The sequence below is a fragment of the Lytechinus pictus genome, chromosome 16 (genome assembly GCF_037042905.1).
Source record: "Lytechinus pictus isolate F3 Inbred chromosome 16, Lp3.0, whole genome shotgun sequence".
NCBI lineage: Eukaryota > Metazoa > Echinodermata > Echinoidea > Temnopleuroida > Toxopneustidae > Lytechinus > Lytechinus pictus.
In genome coordinates, this window is record NC_087260.1 from 13,303,650 (window position 1) to 13,326,014 (window position 22,365).

Sequence of the window (22,365 nt, forward strand, 5' to 3'; positions counted from 1 at the left end):
ACTGCTAACTTCAATTTATTTACCTACATGATCTTGCGCGGCTGAATTAACTGTTCTTTCTGTGAAATTCCACCATTTATAATGAATTTAGAACGATTTCGAAGCTTAGTCCGCTGTTATATTGATAAGGTGTGTATAATGATTTATTATAAAAGGGAATGTTTTTGTAAACTATTGAATAAGTAGGCAGAATAGTAAATAAATCTCCCGCGGCCGCCGCCCGCTCGAATCCCCGTATTCTGCAGCGTGCACGGCCGAAGCCTCGGGCGGGGGCCGGGGCAGTAACTCTTGCCGCGTCCGCGATCCGGCGTCCAGACCAAAGCAAAGACTCCAATCCAGGAACAAGCCGCGCCTAGCCAGGTCCCAGGAGATTAATGTCATGTGTCAGTGATATTATCACTGACATGCTTAATCTCAAGTCTCAAGACTCAACGGAGCCAGGGAAAATTATCTTTATTTTGGTCCAGTTCTTTTTACTTTTTTTTAGGCCAAGCCCAAGGCAAGAGAATGAAGAAAGTTTTAGATTTGCGTCCACCGCCCGCATGCTCCAAAACCGCCTGCATGAAAATGTCATTATTTCGAAAAAATTTCATTATTTAATAAAAAAATTCATTACTTTACGAAATTACGAGTTCCAAATCATCGCAGGGCAGTAACTAAAGGTTTATTCACGCACTTTCTGACGTGCATTACTGCATACGGTATACCTGCATGCAGTGCACCTTCGATCTTCGGATAGACCGTCTCGGCTCAGCGAATCGGAGATCGCTGATTGGCCAATCGCGCAGATCACGTCATGACTACGTGTCGCCAAAATAATTCCTTCGGACTGCGTGCGAAAGTATCGATAGCGATAACGATATCCGGTCACATTGTCTACGCGGGAAATGGTCTTGGTTCGTGATCGGATCGCTCCAGTATTGATCGAAAATTATCGAGAGTCCGCAATTTCATGCATATTCACGCGACGCTCCGAAACCCGGAAATCAATTGACTTTGTACACGTTGCGATAGACTCTACAAACTCCAACGAACACGATGCCATATCGACGCTAATTCGTAAGATTTTTACCGAAAGCAAGAAGTAATCGAAATTCATTTACCTGTGCGGTATCGGTCAGAAAATAGATCCTCCGTGAATACCTTTCATAATTCATATAAAATATAGGAAAGTGAAATTCTAGGTCGATTTTGGTACGATGTGATAGAGAATTGCACATTTGTTTTGGTGGAATACTGTGTGGGGCAATGGAAGGCTTGCACTGCGCATGCTTACTATATTTTCATTCATAAATTGGCTCTCGGCAGTAGCTGGATGACGTCATGTAAATAATGAATAATGAATAATGAAAAAAAGCCTCATGTCATTTGAAAGATTTTTGGACGCAAATCTAATACCTTACTTCTCATGGCCTTATATATTTTTATGAAATGAAGACAAAAATCAATGACCCCTGTCGGGGGGTTTTTCTTTTGCATTGTTGACTCCTTAATGGCGGCTGCATGATCACAAGCCGTCTGTGTACCATGAGAATTTAAAAAAAAAAAAAAAAAAAAACAGACGGCTGCCAGCTGTCTACATCATACATGGTCTTAGACCAAAAGCTTCGGTCTCTGTTATATGTTGGTTGTTCAGCTGAACTCTGTTGGCTTCACTCACCAAATACAGAGACCGAAGTTCTAGCGCGATCTGTATAGGGGACTCAATGGCCATATGTTTATGTGTATTAAGTTCGGATAAAACAGGGCAGTGAAGTTGCGCGACAGTCGAGGTAAGTCACTGTTTTTGTTCCTGTTAACTTGATTTTCCCCGTTTTAATTAATGCCAAGGCAAGAGGGAATATTAATTTGCATTTCGGTCGCGTTAATTTTCAAAAGTTTGATTCATTAAAGACAAAAATTGAAGAGCCCCGACGGGGGGATTTTGCATTGTAAGTCCCCTAATGGTGGCTGCACGATAGCGAGCCGTCTGTGTATGAGGAGAAATGTAAAAAATAAAAAATGTTAAAAAACTCCTCGAAACAGACGGCTGCCAGCTGTCTAACATGGTCTATGCCTATGGCCTCATCAGCTCTTCCATTTTGTTTTATCTGTCTCTGTCACTCTCCCCCCTTCTTCACACTACACGTACAGTAGATCTACATCATTGTTATTGGCATGATTGCAGGGGGGGTAATTTTAAAAAAAATGGAAATTGAAATCAACAACATGATGATAGATAATTGGAAGTAGAATTTATAAGAAAATAACTGTTTTATCTTCTTTATTTCAGCATCAATATGACAGTGCAGTTTTCTGGGCTGACAAGGTTGTCACAATGTCAAAAGGTAAGGACAACATACAAGATAGATCTAACGTTAGATCTATTCTAATGCCTTTTTATTCAAACAAAGGCCTACCTAGATCTAGCCTATAGGTATTGGCTCTACATCGTCTTGTAATGGGTGTAGGTCTAGACCCTATGGCCTGTATTCTGAAGACAGGTTTAACTTAGACCATGGTCTAACTCTGCTAAAATTATGGGAAGCCAAAGTGTCAAAAGTTTTATTAAGATGTATGTTTCTTATGTTTACTGTGCTCTTTCCTGATTCATCGATGGTGAAGACAATAATCTATTTTCTAGACAATTGAGAATGATTTGAGAGCCAAATGAGCTGAAATATGATATCTCTACTGTTAGTGATTTATGGAACAATTGGCTATCCATACTTACACCACAACTTTAAACCTGAGTTTAAGTTAAACCCGACTTCAGAATACGAGCCTATGTATTGTAATTGCATTTTCATTCAGGGATGAGTCAATGCAAAAAGCGGAATGATGATATAGATCTAGGCCCTCCTAAATTAAATCTGATTGTGAAACACCTCGAACCATGCCACATCTTATTAAAAGCCCAAACCTTCAATAAAAATCAGTTCTCCCAATTTGATTTAATAGCTGATCATCAGAAGGGTCTATAAATGTGCCAGGTCATGGCCAAATGATTTGTCTCGATGGACAAATTAAGAAGAATTTATTCACATTGCATCACATTTCCAGCCAACAATGTTAATTTTAAGATTTAAAAAGACCCCCTCTTCAAGAAACTGATTTTTTTGTGTTCTGCGGTATGTGTAGAGATTTTGGCTATTCTTTTTTTTCTTTAGTCACTCGACGTCATCAGAATCACCTTCACCATCATCTTCTTCCCCATCATCCCCATTATCATCATCAGAAATACAAATATCATTCATCAACTTTATCATCATCACCATGTCCATCATGGATTTCATAATCATTATTTTCATTGTCATTACCCCCACTATCACCATTTTCATCATCATCATCATCAACACCATTGATGTCATCATCATTATCAGCAGCCGCATCATCATCTGTACCATTATCATCATCATCATACTCATCACCAACATCATCGATGTCATCATTATCATGATCACCCTTATTACCCCCCCCCCCTCCCATCATCATCACCAGTATCATCGTCAACCCCACTACCACCACTTTCACCACCACTATCATCAACTCCATCATCTTCACCATCATTTCCATTATAATCCCCATTATAACCTCCATCATTCTTATTAATTATCATCATCATCCATGTCATCATCATTCTTATCATCATCCTAATCATCATCATCCTCATCAACATCTTCATTATCATCATCACCATCGCCACTATGATCATGATCATCACCATCATCATCTTCATTGTCATCATCGTCACTATAATCATCACCAGCACCATGATCAGTGTCATGACTCACCAACACCTTTTCCAACATTAACCACCACCACCATTATCTTTTTTTTAGTTGTGTCAGAAAAATCCACATTTCTTGTCAATAAATTCTAAAAAAAAGAAGTATATTTTCTTGTTTTCTTTCTTCCAGGTGATGTTCATGATGTTTACATGTTGGCTCAAAGTCTTTACCACACCAAACAATACCACAGAGCTGCACATCTCATCAGGAACAGAAGATTGGATAAAGTAAGGTTACTCTCTATGTAGAATTGTTGATTACATCCATAAAAACTTCAGACTCCTTTCAAGAATTCCTTTTGAAATGAAATACTTTATAATCACATGTAGTTAAGTTACACACTTATTATCTTATTAGTTAATAAGTTTATTTTTGCTTTTGTTTGAATGTTTAAATGCATCCCCTTTGTCCAAAGGTAATCTGTATTCTTAAATGACAAGATATTATCATTAATATTGATTGTTAATAAGTTTATTAACTTATTGTGTGGGCACATTGTGGTCTAGTGGTTCTGACTCTGGCCTTTCAAACAGAGAGTCGTGGGTTCGAATCCTAGCCATGGCGTGTTTTCCTTCAGCAAGAAATTTATCCACACTGTGCTGCACTCGACCCAGGTGAGGTAAATGGGTACCGGCAGGAAGTAATTCCTCAAAAAGCTGTGCGCACCAGAATCGGTAGACTAGCTCAGCCGGGGTGATATAGGAGCGCCTTGAGCACCAAGCAAGGTGGATACATGCGCTATACAAATCCTATATTATTTATTTATTGTTGAATATCAACAATCAATGATTAATCAATTAATTAATAAATTGATATTAATCAATAATTGGATCAATTACCATATTGGCAGTGCCTTGCAGCAAATGGCAATTCTTAGGTGCGATATAAATAGCCTTTCACAGTTTGAGGCATTTTCATAGATCATTCAAAACAAAGGCAAGCATTAAACCTTATCTCTAATGCTGTTCCAGTTGGAGTTATGGAACCAAATTACCCTGTAACAGGTGACAATTTTTTTTGGATGATCCATTAAAGTTACCATTTGTACATTACTATGTATGTGTAAATTCATATTGTTGTATTGTTTACAGACACACAAGGCTGGAAGATATTTAGCTGCAAAATGCTTAGTAAGTGTACATACACTTTACTTGACTTTACATTACATTTGCTATCCCACTTTAATCTTGTAAATTATTTTGTGTAACCTACATATAAGTAACAAGCCAGATTAACTTATATTTTAATCTCTCCATAATTGTTGATTTTCTAAGTACAAGGCCAATGCTTCTCTACTTTCAAGATGCACCATAATGGTAGCTCAATGGGTATGATGGGTTTGAAGCCTTATACATTTTGGTAAGGATTTCTCTCAGAGAGGATTTAAAACCATGGTTCCCTTGCTTCTTAGCAACATAAATTTTGAAGCTGTTCGTTGAAATATCCACCAATGTACCAGTCACGATTCTTTGAATCACTATTAGGTACTTGTTTCAACCAGAGAACAATAGATTCTGTCCACTGAATCTATTCTCTGGCTGAAACAAGTAATAGTGAGCCAAAGAATTGTGACTGGTAGTGTACCACTATTGCCTCATTGTGCAAGGGGGGGGGGGTAACTTGAACAGGTCCTTACCCCACCAGGTGGTGTCTTCCCAACTCTAAATAATGCCCCAAATATTCTGTTTTCAAGGCAGTTGAATGCTGTACCCCTTTGTTCCTGATTTTGGCCATTTTGATACCTACCCTTTTAACTGTACATACGTGTATCATCCAGTTTTGAAAAATAACCCTTTTTACTGATATTTTGTTTGAGCAGGGTGTCCTTCTAATGGCAGTGCCCCTTCCCGGGTCATTACGCATCTCTTCAGTGATTTGTTGTTATTATTATTATTTTTAATTTTAGGAAGCTGTACAGAAATGGGAGGAGGCCCTGAATGTCCTTGAAGGATGTGACGAGAGTGACATCATGATCTTCCCACCGAGGATTGAAGAAATGAAACTAGATGACCAAAAAGATGAGCTGGATAGGATCCCATTACAAAATGTAACTATTCTAAAAGTGCAATAAAAAGTGTTGAGTAGACTGGGAATATGGTGCAACAGTTCTAATGATGTCCTGTACCCTGTAACATAAAGCTTAGCGATTGATCATGGGGCTTGTTTTAACAATTGATCATACACAATCAATGCAATCTATCTTAGAAAGAAGTCCAATAGCTTCATGTTACAGCCCCCAGGGGAATATTTCACAAAGATTTATCATTCAAGCGTGACTTAGAGTCGCACTTACATTTAAGTAGCGTGTGATATAACTTTGGTCTGATCATTGGTCTGATCATGCGCACGGGACTCACATAACGTGTATCCATTAATTAGATTTCGCATTAAATAACATGTGCACGTTGCTGTTTAAATGTGACTCTTAAAGTCACACTGAACTCTTTGAGAAATACTCCTCATGTTTAATGAATCAGAAGCAACAATGATCTTGATTGGTTATTGCCATTTTTTTAGATTGATTGCAACATTTGTGTTACGAAGCTACACCGTGCATTATCTACATTGCGTTGCCTCACAAACTGGTGGTGGTTTCATAAAGCTGTTCGTTAGTTTTAAGCGACTTTACGAACGATTTGTGGTCCATTCTTGTGGTAAATTATGCACACCAGGGGCCCGTTCATAAAGAGTTACAACTGTTGTAACTTTGCTATTATGGCAACTGCCATGGTTACGAAAAAAGCTTTATGAAACACCCAACAGGTTCCATACAGATTTCACCAATATTGACCGCTGCAGAATTTACACACAAAGTCAACGGGAAAACCCGGTAGAGAGAAAATATGGTATGATATTGACTTGTGCGAAATCAGAGAACAAATTATGGAAAAATATTGCCTTGGAAAAGCAATTTGTTTGAGAAATAATTATATAATATTGACTGGTCTTGAGGGGAACATCAAATATATTGCCAGCAAAAGATCCAGCGTTGTCTTTATTATGACGTAGATCGTTGGTGCGCGGAACATTATGAAGCGTATCACTTCATTCGCATCCTCAAAGGCCCGGATGTGAGACCAGGGAAAATACAAAGGTATATTTTGCGTCGTCTCTGCATGCAAAGTCAATACGCACATTGAGACCGAGGAAAATACAAACAATATACCTATCCCTTCCTGATAATAATAAAATACAGGGAAATACGGTTTTGTAAATGACCAGCTCAGATGTCTGATACGGGTGATAATAGATGATCTTGCACATATATCTTGATATTTAAGGTGGGTAGTCTGAAACTATCTAAAGTCAGTTTCAAATCAGCATCCATGTTGCTACCAATATTTCTCGTGAGCTTTAGAGTAGTGATGATGATGGTGATGATGATTATGATGATGATGATGATGGTGGTGGTGGTGATGATGATGGTGGTGATGATGATGATGAAAATCTACAGCATTTGTATTACACCATAACTAGTGTATAGGGACTTGATATCATTTTCAGGACATTACAGGAAAATCATTTATTTTTCTCAATATCTTTTTATATTTTCTTTATTCCTTGAAGGTTGATAGCTCGATGGCACTGTTGAGGGGTCAGATCTACTCAGCTCTTGAGAATCGTATCCAGGCCTCAGAATGCTACAAACAGGCACTGTTTGAAGACGTCCACTGCTACGAGGCATTTGAATTACTCGTCAAACACCAGATGTTGACTGCAGAAGAAGGTTCGTATTGAAACGCAGCAACAAATTATCTCTGAGTTCTTGTTTAACACAGTTGGTCTTTTTCCAGTTGATGACATCACACTTTAATTTCTGTATGTTTTACAGAGAAAGAACTCCTTCAGTCATTACCAATCAGTGAACAGTGTCCTGGGGAAGATTTGGAGTTTGTCAGAAGTCTTTATCAAAGTCTTCTAAAGAAAGTAAGTTATGCAACACATATTAATGATAATGATATGTGATGATGATAATAATAATGATAATAATAATAGTAATAATAAAGGGTATTTGTATAGTGCACATATCCACCTTCTTAGGTGTTTAAGGTGCTCCAATATTACCCTGGCAAAGCTAGTCTACAAATTCCGGTGGTCGCAGCTCTGTTGAGGGATTACCTCCTGCTGGTACCCATTTACCTCACCTGGGTTGAGGGCAGCAAATTTTGGATGAAATAGAGTGGGATTAGGTATGGGGGATTCGCTTGATATATAATCTTTCAGTTTTAGGGTTGACTGAGAACTGGTACTGGCTCTACAGTATTAATTTGTGTCCTATCGTATTTCATAAATGAGTGTTGTTATTTGCTGAAAAAAATTACACATAGTTTGGGAGAAATACCGAATGCAGTCCATTTTATCTCTTTAATTCATGTTGATTTGTAGTCATGGAAAAAGCAACCAACGTTTGCTTTGTCGACTTAGTTACTTGCACACTGTTAGACTACATGAAGGCTGCTAGGCTCATCATCAATGTTGTCATCATGCCGGGAACATATCCTAGTCAGGCTAGAGCAATTTAAAAATACCTTCATTTTCCTGCCCATCAATTCATCAATGTTCCACCGGTGCATTCTGGTTCACGAAATGATCGATGGGACTCGGCCTATGCCGGAGTCAAATGTTTTAACCCTTCCTTTTCTCCTTCCCTCTCATTAGTATGACAGGCCCGTATCAACAAAGTTAGCAGACTCTTTGACGAGCCTCAATACCAATCTAGATATACAGACCAACACGGCAGAGAGACACTACTATAACTGTGATTTCAGGACCAGTTATAAAATCACTTGCAGGTGGGTTCTTCTTGGGGGTGTTTCTTGTTCTGAGCCAATCAGCTGCAAGGATTTTGGTAGCTTATAACAATTTGTTTCATGAAATGCTATCCAGTTCTTGAAATACAAATACATGTACCTCAATTTTTGTGGTGTACAATGGGTCACAGTAAAAGGGAAACCATGTTGCTCTGTTATTTTCTCTAGCATAAACACAGAGCTGCCAACCATTACGTTTTTGCCGTAATCATTACGTTTTTTCATTCAAATTACGGCATTATGGTTTTTCTTTTCAAATTACGTTTTTTGACAATTTTGATAATGTGTGTACATAATTGTATGTATGTGGAGTGCGTGTTGAGCCCACTGAACTAGAAATACGTATTTCTAGTTCAGTGGTTGAGCCCGAGATGAGCCTGGTATTTGCGCGTGCGTAGTCGCCCGCCGGCCGGTTTTCCAACGCACTTTAATAATTTGATAGCGTGCACGTACATATACGTTAGTTGAATATGCGAGCGGCATGCATGGTACGAATCGCGATGTATAGCGACTGGTAAATACGTCTGTAAGGATGATGACGTCATCCAAGATGGCAACTTACGATGACAAACGAAAGGATCGAGGATGATTATGTTTTGATCATCATTTGAAAGGAAATAACAGTAACTGCGGTCTAAGGTACGATATTTCTGAATTTTATATATTTTATCTTAAATTTGCATGTAATTTCTTTCCTATAAAGTGATGTTTTATGTACAAAAAAACGATCCGAAAATCAGATTTCAGAATTTAGATCTAACGTTACTGCTAATACGTTGTCTTTACGCACGGGCCAACACTCTTCAGGTGATCGAGCGAACGTTTGTTCTTGCAGCGCAGAGCGAGGAGTACGATGAATTGGGTAGGGTAATTCCCAAATGTAGTAAGAGAAGAGTCCATTTGTAATGGAGGGGGATTTGGAGGTTTGAGGGAAATTATTATTCCATTTGCAAAATTTTACAAAAATACTCATCATATATATTAAAGATTGAATCATCAAAAGATATTTTTCATATACTTTAAAATTAATTGTTGTGATAAAGAAATGAAATTTTGAGGCTATTTTCTTGAATTGATTAATATCAATTCCCTTCGGATAACGGTACTGTCTGGTTAATTTTCATCAACTCGTAATCGTATCAAACAAATATGATGAATTCGGCTTTGAAAAGACCTGGAAAGCTCTTCATTGTCCCTTGAAGTAATAATTCTGGGTGATATTCCACATTTATTGATAGTTTCACATGATTTATACTAGAGAGATGTCCTACTGCCTTTGGAATTCATTAAAAAAGTCGGCACTTTAGCATTCAGTTTAGCAGGAATGGGAAGATTTCTTCCCCGGTTCTGGCGGCCTAGATGTCTGCTCTAGACTATAGTGCCGTCACTGCTGGGGATGATTGAGTGTGCGTGCAGTGTGATTGAGGCTGAGCTGTGCACATCGTGAAGTGATTTACGATGGGACTTTTGTGGAATGATTTCAACTTCTTATCTATAGATCTATTTGAATTTTAGATTAGATTGATTTATGAATAATTTTTATATATTTGTGGAATGTTACATGTACACTTCCATTTTATGACACTTTAATTTTAAAGGGTACTGTTTGGCAAAAACAATGTTACTTGGGAAGAGAAGTCTGAATTGATGTCAACTTTTTTTTTTTTTTCTCTTAGTCTACAATTTGGTAGTTTTGTCAGGAAACTCAACATAAAACAATTAATTATTTTAGAAGTGGAAAGGAAGCCCCAGAAAAATGGGGCCCTAAAAATGTTCACCAGAACTGATTTTGGTGCCCCTGAAAGAATTTTTTCTCGACAGATCTTCACTTTGATAAGTGGCGGAGTAGGTTGCACTACAAAATGAAAGGCCTACTTGTCATTTTTAGAAAAATTTGCCTAGGTGCCCATTTGACTAGAATAAAAGTGGCCTTCATGTCCTTTAGAATGGCCTTGATACCCCTTGAAATTTTGGGGCATCCAAGGCCACTTTGCCGGTTGCCCCAAGCTGAAAGTGCCCATTTGAAAATGGCCTTGCCCCTCTCAATTCTTAATTCAAGCCCTGCTACTGACTTAATTAAAATAAGGGTCCAATTTGTAACGCTCCGTTACTTAGCCCAGACTAGGCCTAGAGATTAACTTTTTTTGAATTGTTCACTGCATACATACTTTTTGCATTGGATGTTTGTCGCATGTCGTTTTAAGGTTCGTTTTAACACATTCCTTTTTTTTGTTGGAAATTCCTTTTTTTGGCCATAATGATTCCTTTTTTTGCTTGCACAAGGTTGGCAGCTCTGTAAACAGCTGATTTATGATATTTTATTCATGCTATTGTAAATTTAAACTTGTCTTTATTTGGTACTTATATATATATATATATATATAATATGAAAAGTTCATGTAAAGGAGAGCAAGTAGAGTTTGAAATTCCAATGTCAAAATCAAGATTTGCCCCCCCCCCCAAAAAAAAAAATTGTATGACTATTTGTGAGAAAGTGAAGGCTCATTAGCATTTCTTTTGTGTTCTTTGTTATTTTTCTTTCACTGAAAGAATATGTCTCAATGTTTAGATATTAGAATGCTAAACATGTCTTCATTTTAAAAAAAGTGAGGAAGACACATCTGACATCGAGCAGATAAAATTTTGCCGCACAATTAGGACTCCTTTTTTTTTTCATTTTCAAATGTGGCAGGCCTGGTTACGTTGTCTTGAATGTATTTCACGTAATATATTAAATTATAAGTTACATTCATTGATGATCTGATGCTATGGGGTCTAAACTTTGAAACATTCTTGCAGCAAATCATTGACCTATTTGAAATCAAGATGTACCTTGTGTATTACTCATGTGTATTGTCCTTCATTGACTGGTACCATTTCTCACTGTGTATCATGTCTTCCATTACAGTGTACTTGAATCAGATCCATTCCATGAGAGATGTTTACCAGTCCATGTAGCAACATTAGTAGAACTCAAGAAATCTAATGGTAAGAGTATAATTTCTATTCTTTGATCATGATAACGTTGGCCCCTCCCTCACCCTTTAATTCAAAAGTAAACATATGTTTTGATGTCATGCAATGACTCCCAGTTTGTGTTTTTCTCTGTGTGTTTGTGATATATACGGTTGCAGAATAAAGAAGCAATAAGTTTTTTACCAATAAGGTTTTTCAAAATTGCATGAAATTATGACATCCTAACATTCCTGTATGAGTATTTGCAAAAAAAAACAAATATGTGTTTTGTTGCATCGTTGTCATTGCATACACTGGCACTCACCTATATATTACATTTAGTCAGACTTAATGATCTGTGAAACCTCCCCCGGAATCAATTATTTATTGGATCAGGGGTCTGTTGCATAAAGAGTTGTAATCAAACGCAACTCAAAAAATCTGATACAACTTAAATTTTAACCAATCAAAATATGAATTGGGACTTACTCTACATTTGTTCAGTAACTCTTTCTGCAATAGACCGAGATCACTATTTTGATAGATATGAAAAAAAAAGGAATTACATTACCTGGAGAAAAATATAGAGAAATTACTTCAAATTTTGCAGAGCTCCAAAATGCTGAACAAATGTTTCTTAAATATTCATTATTTTACAGATTTTTTGTTTACCCAGCTTATAGAGGTTGTTACTATAGTGGAGAAAAACATTGAGAAATTACTGCAAAGGTAGCAGCAATATTTGATACAATTGATGTCATTACGCCAAAATGCTATTAAATGTTCTTTAATTGTTGTTATTTCACAGACTTATTTTACCTAGCCCATAGATTAGTAGATCTTCATCCTGATAAAGCAGTATCGTGGTTTGCTGTCGGTTGTTACTCTTGTGGAGAAAAAACATTGAGAAATTACTGCAAAGGTAGCAGCAATAATTGATTAATTGATGTCAGTCAGCCAAAATGCTAAATGTTCTGTAATTGTTGTTATTTCACAGACTTATTTTACCTAGCCCATAGATTAGTAGATCTTCATCCTGATAAAGCAGTATCGTGGTTTGCTGTCGGTTGTTACTATTATCTCGTAGGGAAGAATGAACCAGCAAGACGGTTTCTAAGGTAAAATAAATCAGCCCTTCCAATCCATTCAAGCAAATTTTCCTCTATTCACAATCAATTTGATTTGTACCTTGTGAGCTTTCGCCTACTTGTTTCTCATGGACTTCCGCGCTGCTGATACTACCCTATCTACGGCGAGTCAGCGCTAGTCTGAAGAAGCCTGCAGACGGAAACGAGTAGGTGAAAGCTCACAAGGTAAAAATCAAATTGATTGTGAAAAGATGAAAATTTGTTTGAATTGATTTCTACCAATCAGATGAAACTCATTACAGGGACCTTCCAATCCTCTTACTTTTACAGGAATATGCTTTTTGTCATATTTCTGCTATTCCGAATTTTACCCCAAGTTTCCAGTAAATTAAATGTGTCAAATATCTTGTATGCTACATTCATGCATATTGCAAGTGTAAATGGCTTGTTGCTGTTGTGTTGATAAATATTGTAGTTGCAACATGTTTAGATGTAAGCAAGAGTAAGATCTATAGGACTATCGGTATCTATTTTTCATGAAACAACATTTTTCTTTCTCATCAGCCAAGAACATAGCATCATTTATTTATGATCATTTATAATAAAATAAGCTTTCGCGCAAAAAGGAATGAAATTGGCTCTTCATGCATTTTTGCACGAAAGTGACATTAGTGCTTAAGTAAAAAAAAACTGTAACACAGAATATATTATTATTTCAATTTTCTATGAAAAGTTGAGGTAGCCCCCACTGGGAAAAGACCTTTTTTTTTAAATAAAGTAACCATTGATTCTACTTTGTCATCAATTGTAACTAACTTGGAACCTTGATTTTGATTGCCTGTTGAGCATTGCTACCTTGACAGTTATTATTAATAGTCAGTTTATGCAACTATCTCCATATTCCTCACTTAAATTTAGTCAGTTTATTGTAAACCGGCCCCAAATTCCTCATTGTAACTCAGTCAGTTTATTGAAACTGACTCCAAATTCCTCACTGTTTTAACCCTAAATAGACTGGGCTATTTCGACGCCTAAGAAGACTGGGGGGGGGGGGCTGATTCAGTCCCCCCTTATTATCTCGGCCGTCGATCGCGACGAAATCGCGACGAAAATTGACATGCACATTACCCATGGCATTATCTACAAAACTATACTATCAAATTCTGCGAAAAATCTCATTGCTCATTATGATAATTTATGCGTAAAATCATAAGTTTGCTCTAATTAACAAAATAATGCCCCTAAAATGCTAATTTTTGTTTCACGTACTCCTTATAGGCATCTGATTAAATTTATTTATAAAAAATGTCAAGATCACATTTATTTTTAATGTATTTTATTGTTTTCTAAATTTCATATGTATTTCTTTGTTTTTCGACTTTTTGTTTATTATTGTTTTTTCAATGGAAATTATCGGAGACTTTATTTTGACCATAAACAAGATAAAATTAATTGATTTTAAGCAGTGAAAGGAGAAATATGATACATTTTATGAATTTTGGCTAAAAACACTATTTGCATTGGATTTGTACAATTCACATTTTTGAGCAATTTTGGGTCTTCATGCACTTACGAAATGTTGCGTAATTTCAGAACCGCGTACCCGGGGTTCACAATTCTGGTCTCAAAAGTTGCGCGAGACTTGCAAGTAAAAAGTCAGCAAATGACACGGTCAAAAAATTTCGCGCGGCAGATTTATCGCGAAAAATGTCAAGGGGGGCTAATCAGCCCCCCCCCCACCCCGTCTTCTTAGGGTTAAACATAGTGCAATACCATATTCTATCAATCTCCTAAATAATTGCTGAACTGCATATTTTCATTATATTTTTATAATTTTACATTATAATGTACAGTACTGGATCCTTTTTTTTAATATACCATTAGTTTTGTCATCAATACGTGATTGTTTTCTGCTACATTGTCAAATTATTTTACTTCTGTGAATGCATGTGAATTATGATATTATGTGAATGCATGCATTTCAGGTCTTTTAGCTGCAATATGTGTATGATTTTTTTTTTTACTTGCAATAGATAAACCATGTAATGAAAAATGAATGAATGAAAATGGAATGTCTTTCACATTTCTGTTTTATCCCCACAGCAAAGCTACAGCAATAGACCGTCTGTACGGTCCAGCGTGGCTAGCCTTTGGCCATTCCTTCGCAGCTGAAGGAGAGCATGACCAAGCGATGGCAGCTTACTTCACTGCCTCGAGACTTATGAAAGGGTTTGTAAATCTTCTTCCTGGGTGGGGGGGGGGGGGGGTTCAGCCTCTAGAAGTTCAAGGGTTTTTTTAACTTATGCAGCGACCTGAATTCTATTTGATTACTTTGTTTGAGTGAATGACCTGTATACATTTGTACAACTCGTAATTCTATCTCTATTGTATTGTATATGATGGAAATTAAAAAAGAAATTGAACATGGCTACCTCTCCATGATAATATGAAATCAAGTCATTACCAATGCTGTCATCTAAAGCTAACTGTTTTATTTTCAGTTGGATAACATTAATCTTTATGGAATTTTCTTGGAGCTGATGAAGTTCCAAGATTCCATAAAAAAAGGACTCATGATTTTAGTATGAAAGACCAATATTCAACTGGCTCATTTATATTAATTACCTCCATGGGAATGTGTGCATATAGTTGAAAAAGATCCTCTTGATTTAGCAGTAAGTCTTCTTTCAGAAGGTAAGTGGTGTATGATTAAATTTCTCCCCTCCTCTTGTAGATGTCATCTACCCCTTCTGTACGTTGGATTAGAGTATGGTCTTACCAAGAACTTCAAGCTAGCCGACAAGTTCTTCATTCAGGCTTTAGGCATAGCCAGCAGCGATCCATTCGTTCTTCATGAAATGGGTGTGGTGGCATTCCATAATGGAGAGTAAGTAATTTAAATCAACTCCCAAAAATGTTGTGAAGCTTCCAAACACTTTCGCTGCTCAAAATGCGAATGATGGACTTTGCCTTTACATTCTTATTCTTCACAAAATTTGTTTGAGTCCCTTGAAAATCACTCTTTAGATATGATGAAAGGTACATGTATTCTTTCAACCCATTTAGCCATATACCAGAGATAGCTAGGGCTAGGTTCTGTCAACGGTTGAGTAATAATTATTTCCGTTGATATTTTTCTCTAGCTAAAGGATGTATTTTAACTTGTGCTTTAAAGAAAAAGACACTATTACCTTGTGACTATTACTGTTATTATTAAAAGCACGGCTAAGGCATTGGTAAAGGGTCAGAAATGTGAATTATATTAACGTATCATCTAACTTGCAAAATTTGGATTTAATTATTAAATTGTCAGATTTAGCACTGATTCTCATCACAGCCAAGATCTTTTTAGCATGAAAATCCATGATTCTGGTTCCATTTCTAATTAGTTTAGAACTGGGGAAGAGCTATGTAGGAATTTTGATATTCTGTAATTTGTTTCCTTCTATATATTTGTTCCTTAGTTGGGAGACTGCCGTCACGCATTTCAACGAAGCCTTGGATATAGTGCAGGACATCAGCAAACAGACGCTAGCTGACAAATGGGAGCCGTTACTGAACAATCTAGGGCACGTCTACAGAAAACTCAAGTAAGATGATATAATGAAACTGGAGAGATGGAGTTGATGTTGATGGTGGTGTGAGGATGATGAAAGAGATGGTGGTAGTGTGGTGATGGTGATTGTTGCCGTGGTGATGGCGTAGTCTGCAAGCACAGACTCGTATTTGACACATAAACCAATTATATCATGTCTAGAGTGAAGACTAGACGCCAAAGGCTCTGTTTGTGTGGTAGAGGCAGCCACGGTACATAGTAAATCTAGTCTCACTACTTCAGACATTATGCACCATGCGAAGTGTGCGAAAACCAAAGTTCTGTGCCTGCAGACAAGTGATGGTGGTTGTGATGATTGTAGAAGTGGTAGAGGTGATGGTGGTTGTGGTGATGATAGTAGTGTTGGTGGTAATGGTGACAGTGGAAATGATTGTGGAGGAAGTGCTGTTGATGGTGGTGATGATTCTGACAGTGATGGAGGTGGTGGAAGTGATGGTGATTCTAGAAGAGGCGGTGGTAGTTGTGTTGGTAATGTTAATGGTGGTAAGTGATTGGCTTGTGATTGTGGTGGTGGTGGTGATAGAATTGGTGATGTTGGTCTTGATTGTATTGTTTTGTGATGGTGATGATGGTATCTGTGATGCTGCTGTTGGTTTGTGACGGTGATGGTGGCAGTAATGGGCTTGTAATGGTGATGGTATTCATAATGGTGCTGTTGATGAGTGGTGATGGTACTTGTGGTGTCGATGATACAGTTGATGGTGTTATGGTGACAGGGCTTGTAGCAGTCACATATCATTTACTTATATTGTAGCACCACATATGGCATAAAAATTAGCATGTCTTGGTAAATACCACATACATGTACTAACAAGAATACAGTATCATAATAAAGATAAACATTTAACCTATTGTCACTATTCCATCCAGTTTAGTCTGTCATTCACATCAAACACCTTTCTTTTTCTCACCATAGGAGGTATGAGGAGTCCCTGGAGTACCATCGGCAGGCGTTGATCCTTAGTCCTCAGAATCCCTCAACATTCTCAGCCATCGGTTACGTATACGCACTCATGGGCCAGTTCTCAATAGCCATCGACTACTTCCACAAGGTTTGTAATGATAGATTGATCCCCTTAGAGTTTAAGCCGCTAGGGTGTTTGGTCCTCACAGTTTATGGTGTATATAAAATACTAATGTGATTTTTACGCTGTAAATTAATTGAATTGAAAATTTTAATCCTTTCTGTCACATAAATGCATTGATAAGCCTTTGTTCTTAATGGTTGTGTAGCATGTAAATTTCAATATATTAGGGCAGGCTCACTTTACTTTAGTGCATATTTCTATACTACACCTCTAAATGAGAAAAATTCATATGAGCACACCCCCCCCCCCCCCGGCCAATGGGAGGGGCAGTGAATCCAATCAATTGGGCTTTGGGTGAAATTTTTTGTGTACTAAGGATAACGATTCAGGGTCATATCATGTTCTAATTGTGTTTTCCCACTCATTGGCATTTCGAAATCAAATCCACAAAATTTTTAACAGAGTCCTGCATTCCTGTTTTACCTGGATTTTATAATACAAAAGTAGCAGTAATATTGCTGCAAAACTTGCAATAGCCAATTAAATTTGGAGTTGCATCGGCATTCAAAACCAATCATGATAGTTCTGTGGCAGTTGATTTCTAATGCTTGTGTTACGGCGCCCAGGATTTTTGAAGGGCATCCCTACTACCCTTATCAAAAGATGGACCAGACTTATTATTTAATTCTTACCAAAAAAAACCCAGTATTATACTGGTCAATATTTAACGAGATTAAACAGGTAATTCTGCCTCGGTCTATTCTTTTTCGACTTAAAAGAGGTAGACAACACATGTTTTGCATTACCTGGAATCTGGATAAAATAATTGCTTCGACTTGGCTTAATATTTGACTTTTATTTGACTTATGGAAAGTCAAGCTATATTTTACATTTCTTGGTTTCAGGAATCTTTGCCAGTCACACGCCTTCATTCCTTGCATCTGTTTTCAATGTTGTACATATGTGTGCTCCATTGATGAGTTATGTGGCCCGTTTCATAAAGGACTTACAACTGTTGTAACTTTGCCATTATGGCAACTACCATGGAATTCTTGATTATGATTGGCTGCTGAGCCCTGTTACCATGGTAGTTGCCATAAAGGCAAGGTTACAACAGTTTCAAGTCCTTCATGAAATGGGCCCATGTTGTGTGTGTATTCTCTCTAGGCTCTTGGTGTGGGTCGTGATGACACATTCTCAGTGACCATGTTAACTCACAGTATAGAGCAGTACATTGGAGAGATGTCACCTTGTACAGGTAAGACCTCCTTTCCCTTTCACCCCCCTCCCTTTCTCCCCCTTCCTTCACAAATCTCGCAAATTTGCAGTTGATTACAGCAGAATCCCATGATATGTTACAAAGATGAAGTGATAATTGCAGATCTTTTTCAATTGACTACAAATTAGTTTCCTGCAACACCCATTTCTCTTCAGTGAGATGCAAGTCATTGTAGATATTATATGTCAACCAAAAACAGTATCTTGCTATTTTTTCACCAAAATTATGTAATCTTTTTTTTTTCCTCCACTTTGCACGCAATCCCAGGAGGAAGTGAAACCGTTCCCGACCTGGAAGCAGTCGTCAAGGAGGAGGTCGTTGCTACGACGGAGAAGTCAAACTCAAGTGTAGACATGGAGGTGGAGATGAATCTGGAGGACTCGCCAATGCCACAGAAGATTGCAAAATAGGATCTTACCATGGACAGTATCTGTAATGATGCAAGAAATGTTAAGGCAAGAATGTCCTTTATTGGATGTAAGACACCTATTAGTGTTAACTTCAGAATTATCTGCCTCATCAGCTTTTCAAAGCTTTGCAGACGATACCGCATAGACGATCTCTGATGAGGCAAGAACTATGAAGGCAAGAATGCCGCCCTTTATTGGATGTACGGACACCTATTGGTGTTGACATCGGATTAATCTGCCTAATGGACTTTTTGAAGGCTATTGCAGGTGATACCTTCTAAAGACGCATTTGATGAATGCACCTAGGTAATCTTGACATCTGTTTCTTGTTCTGAGGAATGATCTTTCTCATTGGCTTTTCTAAGACTTGCAGACGATACCAAAAAGATGATCTCTGATGATGATGCAAGAACTATGAAGGCAAGAATGTCACCCTTTATTGGATGTAAGGACACCTATTAGTGTTGAAATCAAAATAATCTGCCTTGTGAACTTCTTGAAAACTATTGCAGGTGATACCTTCTAAAGACACATTGGGTGCGAGAAACCTTGGTAATAAGTGTGGATTGATGCCATGCCAAAGGACGCTAGGCCACAGTGGGATTTGAACACACGCCCCTCTGGTTACAAGATGAGTCAGAACCGCTACACCATGACGCTTAGGTGCAAGATCAAGAAACCTATGTAGTTTTGAAATTGGTTTCTTTTCCTGAATAATCTGCCTCATTGGGATTTTTTTTCAAAGACTCTTGCAAAAGAAATTGCAAATGTCCATACATGTAAGGCTGTCTACCAAGACACCAATCACTTGTTTCACTCTGTACTCCTTTGAGAAGATGTTAACCTAAATAGTATGACTTCCCCCAAAACTGGAATTGTGCTTTATGCTCCTTGTCCAAATCCGTAGCATTATTTATTCTGAACATAGACCCATATTGAGAACACGGTAGCGTTTCATGAAAGGACTTGTCAGATGTTTTATCCGACAGTAACTATGGTTACAGTACCTCTCAGCCAATCATAATCAAGAAAAGTTGTCAGACCTGACAACTTGTTGGACGAAAATGTAGATGAGACACTCCCCATGTGTAGGATTTTCTTGCAGGCAGTCCATCGACAATCAATTACCGGGTATGCTTTTAGTCAAGCTTGACATTTGGGTCCAATGCAAAGACATGACTAGGGCATTGCAAGAAACTTCTGTTTCATTGCAAAGCAAGCATAGGCCCCACAGATCAAGGGTAATAAGGTGTTTGGAGCTGGTGGAGTTGCTGTTGAATGCAAATCAACTACAAATTTGCATTCAACAGGACTTGTGCTTTATGTGGGGACTTTTGCTTGATTTGGAATTCATCGCAATTTTCTTGTGATTTGAAATTATATATGTCACATTTACTCAATCACAGGGTTTCTTACAAATTTCTTTTTGCAGATATCAAACAGCAAAATGCACAACTTTTTGACAATGGCAAATAATGTCTGGTATTGATATTTTCACGTAATACAAGACTTTGTTAACGGTAATGAGTTTGATTCAAATTGTACTTTAGCTATAAGCATTACATGTCTTGACCTTATTCAAAGCAGGGAGAAAAACATTATATTATCTGTACTTGAGCTAATATTCTTGTTCCTTTTTCATCATGAATCAGTTTTTGTATTGAGAACAAAAGTAACACATTGGGGCTATTTTGCAACTTTATGGGGTATTTATATAAATATCACTCCATCCCTCGGATAGGATGTTAAATGGAGGCCCCCTTGTAGAGGAGAATCAGCACCTTTGCACGTTAAGACCACAATGCACTATTTGTATAAGTGTAGGGGGAAACCCCGGTGTAGTGGTCCACCTGCACTCCCCAATCAGTTATAATGGGAGGAGAGACCTGCGGGTCATAGTGATTCAGTTCGCTTTTCGCCACCCAGGCACAGGTGCCGCCAAAACAATCATAATATCAGGGGCTAAATTGCACTCGACTTAAATATATTTTTCACTTTTTTTTATTTTTTTTTTATTTCAAGGATACCAATAATATTGTGAAAATGGTAAAAGATTGTGAAGATTGTACTGTTGAATTATATCATACACGATGATGTATACATTTTTGTACAAATATATGTGCTATTGCTTAGCATATTAAATATAGTCATGATTTTATATTAACATGAAATACAGTCAGTGAATTTTTTTGTCTTTCTCAATGAATATGGCAACAATGAAATCATGAGTATTCTTAAAAGACTAGTCATCATCATCATCATCATCACGGGTACACAGCAACAGAACGAAAGTTCCATGACGCTGTGGTCGGGTGCAGATGCGACATTGATTAGTTTAGAGCAGCCTTAAATTTGTCAAGGAATTGCATTGACGTAGTGGTTAAGGGAAGGTTGTTCCAGCCCCGTATGGTTCTGGGCAGGAATGAGAACAGGTGCCTATCAGTTCTGGATTCGATGATATTGTAGGCATCTGGTGTGAAGTGTCGACTTGGACGGCTGGAGTTTCTAAGGTGGAGTTTGGTTGACGTTACTGGAGATTCCCCCTTATGAATTAAGTAAAACTGGCTCAATCTGGCATTGAGTCGTCTGTCAACAAGACTTTCCCAACTCTAATTGTTTAAGCATCTTGGAAACACTGGACTTACGACTGTAGTCGTTGATCACAAAACGAGCGGCTCTTCTCTGAACTTTATCTAACATATGAATGTATTTAGCCTGGTAGGGATCAGTAATAGCAGACGCATACTCCAGGTGTGGACGAACAAGAGTTTTGTAAGCTTTACCTTTGGTAAAGGATACCAAGAATCTTATTTGCTTTGCTGACTATTCGCTGATAGTGTGATTTCCAAGTAAGATCAGAAGAAATCGTTACTCCAAGGTAGGTATGTTCATGAACTCGATCCAGAGTTTCTCCGATCATGGTGTACTCATGAAGGAGTTTCGATCTCATCAGACCCAGGGACATGATATTACACTTCTTAGGGTTAAAGGTCATCTGCCACTTAAAGCCCATTAACAAACAACGTCAAGATCCTTTTGGAGCCTGAAACAATCTTGAACACTGGAGACGGTGGTGTATAAGATGCAGTCGTCCGCATCCAGTCGTACATTGCACTGAAGCTCTTCTACAATGTCGTTGATGTAGATTAAAAATAACAGCGGGCCCAATACAGTCCCTTGTGGGACCCCGGATATTACTGGGTGCCATTTTGTGGTTACTCCATTGATGACAACACGTTGTTGTCGCTGGGTCAAGAACATGTTAATCCAGTTCAAAACTTTATTTCTGATGCCATAATGGTGTAATTTTTATTTGAGCCTTTCGTGAGGCACGCAGTCGAAGGCTTTGGTGAAGTCCAAAATTGCAGCATCGATTTGTTGCGAGTTGTCAATTCCTTCCGTCCAATC

The 22,365-nt window shown here is 37.8% G+C and overlaps 1 protein-coding gene across 2 annotated transcripts; it reads left to right on the plus strand.

The window, feature by feature from the left end:
* On the plus strand, positions 1–21,128 carry LOC129278502 (cell division cycle protein 16 homolog). 2 transcript variants are annotated; one of them, XR_010296010.1, is made up of 17 exons: positions 1–129; positions 2,273–2,327; positions 3,900–3,997; positions 4,862–4,900; positions 5,677–5,817; positions 7,338–7,497; positions 7,603–7,697; positions 8,430–8,563; positions 11,490–11,569; positions 12,534–12,654; positions 14,728–14,853; positions 15,359–15,511; positions 16,089–16,214; positions 17,157–17,292; positions 18,436–18,526; positions 18,815–19,224; positions 19,470–21,128. XR_010296010.1 is itself a non-coding variant. In XM_064111057.1 (16 exons), exons 1-16 carry the CDS (start codon positions 82–84, stop codon positions 18,955–18,957), a joined length of 1,746 nt encoding a protein of 581 aa, XP_063967127.1. In that variant the 5' UTR covers positions 1–81; the 3' UTR covers positions 18,958–21,128. The 2 variants fall into 2 exon arrangements, 1 of the variants encoding a protein (XP_063967127.1); XM_064111057.1 differs by having other exon boundaries at positions 18,815–21,128.
* Positions 21,129–22,365: the final 1,237 nt, after the last annotated feature.

What these genes read in the sequence shown, in the direction of transcription:
- LOC129278502 (XM_064111057.1), top strand. Translation starts at nt 82, where the DNA reads ATGAATTTAGAACGATTTCGAAGCTTAGTCCGCTGTTATATTGATAAG. An exon ending in AGTTATAAAATCACTTGCAG is followed by an intron (nt 8,564 to 11,489) that starts GTGGGTTCTTCT and finishes CTTCCATTACAG; the next exon opens with TGTACTTGAATCAGATCCAT. An exon ending in GCCTCGAGACTTATGAAAGG is followed by an intron (nt 14,854 to 15,358) that starts GTTTGTAAATCT and finishes CTCCTCTTGTAG; the next exon opens with ATGTCATCTACCCCTTCTGT.